The sequence below is a fragment of the Parasteatoda tepidariorum genome, chromosome 9 (genome assembly GCF_043381705.1).
Source record: "Parasteatoda tepidariorum isolate YZ-2023 chromosome 9, CAS_Ptep_4.0, whole genome shotgun sequence".
Taxonomy (NCBI): domain Eukaryota; kingdom Metazoa; phylum Arthropoda; class Arachnida; order Araneae; family Theridiidae; genus Parasteatoda; species Parasteatoda tepidariorum.
In genome coordinates this window covers 17507514-17512110 of record NC_092212.1, presented here as the reverse complement: position 1 = coordinate 17512110, position 4597 = coordinate 17507514, and the positions used below count along the sequence as shown (strand labels likewise).

General features: G+C 29.3%; 1 protein-coding gene across 1 annotated transcript in view; it reads right to left on the bottom strand.

The window, feature by feature from the left end:
* Positions 1-2726: 2726 nt before the first annotated feature.
* Positions 2727-4597, bottom strand: part of LOC107446773 (alpha-tocopherol transfer protein-like) — a gene marked incomplete at its 5' end in the record, with an annotated part of 42583 nt that continues 40712 nt past the window's right edge. Inside the window, 1 exon segment of the mRNA XM_071184813.1 lies at positions 2727-3029. Coding sequence (XP_071040914.1) covers positions 2961-3029 — 69 coding nt within the window.

Below are 4597 nucleotides of genomic sequence, written 5' to 3'. Positions count from 1 at the left end.
GTTAAAGCACTGCAAGAAGCAATTTTTCCGGAGGCGCTGAAGTTGTCCAAGTTGTTCTATGATATTCAGGACAAGGCTTGAGGTACCTTTGCTGAGGGCCTGTAAGGCAGACCTGCAGTCGCTGAAGATGGTGATACCACTAAGCTGCTCCGAAGGTTCAAGATTGATGTACGTTTCGATAGCCGTAGAAATGGCTATCAATTCTGCCGTAAAATTAGATGCGATTTTTCCAGCACCAGTTGCGAACTCTCGTTTTTGATTATCAGGTAGGAGCAGTACCACTCCCGCACCTCCGTTGGTGAAAGTGGAGTCAGAAGATCCATCGTATCACTTGATGTTATTATAAATTAATATTTTGTACGATCTTTAGACATAGTATTTAGTTATCCAGCAATCACTGAAGAATTAATTAAATTATGGATCTTAAAGTTTAGTGCAGAGTGCTATTTAATATCAAATAAAATTTAGACCACATTTTACAATTTTAAAAAAAAATTTTAAAATATTCAAATAAAAAAAAAATGTAAATTTTTTTTCGAACTATTATTGACTCATTGACATTAAATACATTGGGAATGGGTTATAAGTACTTTATAAACTACAATCGATACTTCACATAAGTATTGTGACAATAATTCTGCTTATAGATTCCAGAAACGGAATAGTGGCTAATTTGTAAAGAAAACATTTTTACATGTAAGGCGCCGATAGCAAGCAACCTGGCAGCAAATGTTTTTTTATTTCTTTTTTGAGTGATTTACTAAGGTTGATTGGTTTAACGTTATTCTTACACAGCAAAAATACTTCAATGATAATTTTATTTTTTTCAAAAGATAGAACATAGACACGCACGAATTTGTTTTAAGAAATATTTTTATTAGCTTTTATTGCAAAAAGTGTCTTTTTTTTCCTTTTCCTTTATATGCTATAAAAAAATTTTTAATGATGACGTGTTATGTTTTTGCATCCAATTTCGATATGTAAAGACTATTTATACAAGCTTCATGCGCGTTAACTAGTTTAGTGTAATTTAAAATTGTTGAATCATTTACAAACTTTATTGAGCCATTAGAAATGGATACTCAAATTCCACGAAACTTTCTCTATTTTCGACGAAAACTTTTTTTGGTATATGCTCTGCATAAACATTCCGTCAAAATGACAAAATAACAATCGATATTTCTTCGAAGAAGCGAATTTCGCCAATAGCAAAGAAATATTTGTCATTCTACTTTTTAACCGAAACAATATTTGGAGTGCCAAATGCTTTCCAAATAATCACTTTATCTAGGGCTCAATATTCCTTGATCAATGTCGCCTTAACAACAAAACAAAGATAGATAAAACAGAGAGATTGATTCCCCCCCCCATGCCCGAGGCGGGATCTTTCTGGTTGGTGGACAATTCATCTTTCTTCAACGCTTTATTTTCAATTGTCTTGTCTTCACGCTAGTTTTGTCATTCTAGTAAGCAATCTCCCTCAATACCCTGCAATGCGATTTCGAGTTGAGGAAACATTTTCGTCATTTTTCGTCCGCTTCGTCACAAATCAATCAAATTTCGAGTTGAGGAAACATTTTCGTCATTTTTCGTCCGCTTCGTCACAAATCACTTGATTTCGCGACAGCATGATTCTTAAAATTATCGATTTTTAGCTCATGGATTGCTGAATTTTCAAATAATATCTGAAAATGAGGGATTTTGTGACAAATGTTACTGCTATATTAAAATCAAACCTTCAATGCTCTCTGGGGGTATTTTAAGATGAAAGAGTCATAATCCTTCCTTGTATTTTTAAAGTGTGACGTTTGTCTATTCCAGTGTTTCCCAAAGTATGGTACGTGCACCCCCAGGGGTACGGGAATAGTTTAGTGGGGGTACGCGTTCTTATGCGAATTATGTTGCAACGAGGGAAAATTTCAAAATGTTTTATTTAAAAACAATGCTAGCCATAAAAATTTACGATTACGTATTTTTCTATTGGCTATTTTTTGCAGAGTTAACAGTTAATAATTAGTGGTGTCAACAGCCAGTTGTGATTTTTAACTTTTGTGCAATTTTTTCATAATAAAAAATACATTAATTTTTTTAATTAGGGGTACACAGCGTCACGAAAAATTTAGAAAGCGTACACAAAAGTCATAAGGTTGGGAAACACTGGTCTATTCTATCATTTCGAAAAAAATATCCATTATTTCGAATGATTAACTGTTTTAAATTGATTGCCATCATTAACTAATTACTATATTAATTAATTACAAGAAAAATTAAATTTTTATGCTTATGAAATGAATTGCGGTTTCCTAATTTGAATATACTAGAATAAATGCTACATAAAAGTGTTAAAATAAGTAATGTCGAGATATGTTGTTGTAGAGACAATAAATTTTCATTATAATATTTACGTTGTCGTGTTGGCATATGTATTCAAACAGTATTATAGACTTGTTATTTCCGTCAAAGAATTATTTAAAATACAAAAAAAATTAATATAATATTTTACTTCAGATGTTTGTTTTCTTTAGTTAATTTTTAAATATGTTTTTTCTTATTATAGGGCTGCGCTACAGAATTATTAAACAGAATTCATGCTGAAGGAAAATGCTGAAGAATCAAATGATAACATCGACCTAAAATATTCTTCGATTATGCTAATCTAGAACTTCTACCATTTAAAAATTTGCTAACTAATTATTTTCGAAAAAATAAAAAGTAACCTTAACAAGTTCAAAAAGTTAATTTTTCTTTAATTCTTTATGCGTTTCGTCTATAACAGAATTTCTTTTCCTTCTTCTTTTTTTTATTTTTACAAAATTTTTGATTTAGGAATGTTAACAAACATTGAAATAAGGGTGTAAGTATCCCCAACAGTTGCATATAAACAAAAAATATTAAAACTGATTTTTTTAAATTAATACTGATATACTTTTTTTTACCATTCAGTACTATACTTATAGCTTTTAGCCTTTAGGCCGATCCAGAGTTAATTTTTCTGCATCGGTCTTCAAATCAGCTGAAGACACTAGATTCTAAAAAGGAGTAGAAAAAATTATTCATAAATAAAGAATTATCAAAATTGAAAGACATGTTATCAAAAAGACATGTCATTTTTGAACTTTTAAAATGAAAAAATATAGCAGTAACTTATAAAATATAGCAGTAACTTAAACCATAGATAATTGGTCAAAATGCTAGGGATTTAAACTTACTACACTGTAAAAGATTTATTTTATCTCCATCATGCTATATTTTTATTATTACTATAATTTTCTGACGTACTATAGTTTTCAAATTTCAAATGGAGTTTTGTCTCCGATAATAATTAGACATGTTTCTATCATATTCAGACTTAATAAGTTTGCAACTTATAAGTATTGATTTAAAATTTACTTTTCGACAATTATTTGACATTAAAGTTAAATGGGAAAAAATAATTAAAAAACTACAAGCCTAAAATNCTCCTCCAAGAGTAACCATTTATGATAATTCAAAGCAAGATGACCGATAATTCAGGCCAAAATCCCGACTTTGCCGAAATTCTTTCATTATCGGATATTTCATCGGTGATGAGATTTAAACGGATTTAAATGTTATCTGAATCTCGTTTCGCGATCCCAGACCCGACTCGGCAAATCTTGTAGTGAAATGTGTTTTTAAATTTAGTTTTTTTTCTCCTCCAGGAGTAACCATTTATGATAATTCAAAGCAAGATGACCGACATTACAAGCCAAAATCTCGAAAACCATTTCTCTTGTATTATTATTTCAACGACTCATTCTTAAATTTAAAAAAATTTTAGTGAACTTAATTTTTAGTTAGCTAATAATGTATCATAAAATTCAGATATTAACTCTTTATTAGATATTTAAGAAATTTTTTTTAAACAAGTGATGAACTTGCATGATTTTTTTTAAAGAGTTATAAATTTTATATGAAATAATCGTGCCGGTAATGCAACCTATTTTTTTTCTTTTTCTTTCAAAATATTAGGGAAAAATTACAAATAGGAGTACCTATTTAATAGGATACTTTATTATTTAAAATATCTTATTTAAATTGTTAAATTCTCTTTAAATAACACAAATTATTAAATAATTTATATTTTCAATTAGTAAAAGCTATTTTTCTATTATGAAGAATTTTACGAACTCCAAAGGACTCCAAAAAAGGAAAGAAAAAAACATTTAATTTGTTAACTATCCTTCAGTTCATAACTTTTAAAATTCTATGATGATTGGATTGTTATTTGAGTTAAAATTTTTTTAACCTAAAACAAAGTGTTCAGGGACCAATTCATATCTTTAGAACAATCAATCATGACAACAAAATTTGATATTCTCTATGGAAAATAGTTAACATATATGTGATCCTCAATTCACCTTTATAAAATTTTCAATCGAATCGACACTTCAATCATTTCACACAATTTGTGGATGGTTACCGAGTTCAAAGTATTAAATGTTGCAATTTTGGATTCATTAATTATTTCAATAAAAATATAATGAAAATAAAGAAATTCTAGGATTCCGAATATTCACGGAAAAGTGGCAATTCTGTTTGATCAAGCTGCTACGGGCACTATGAAGAGGCGCAAAAA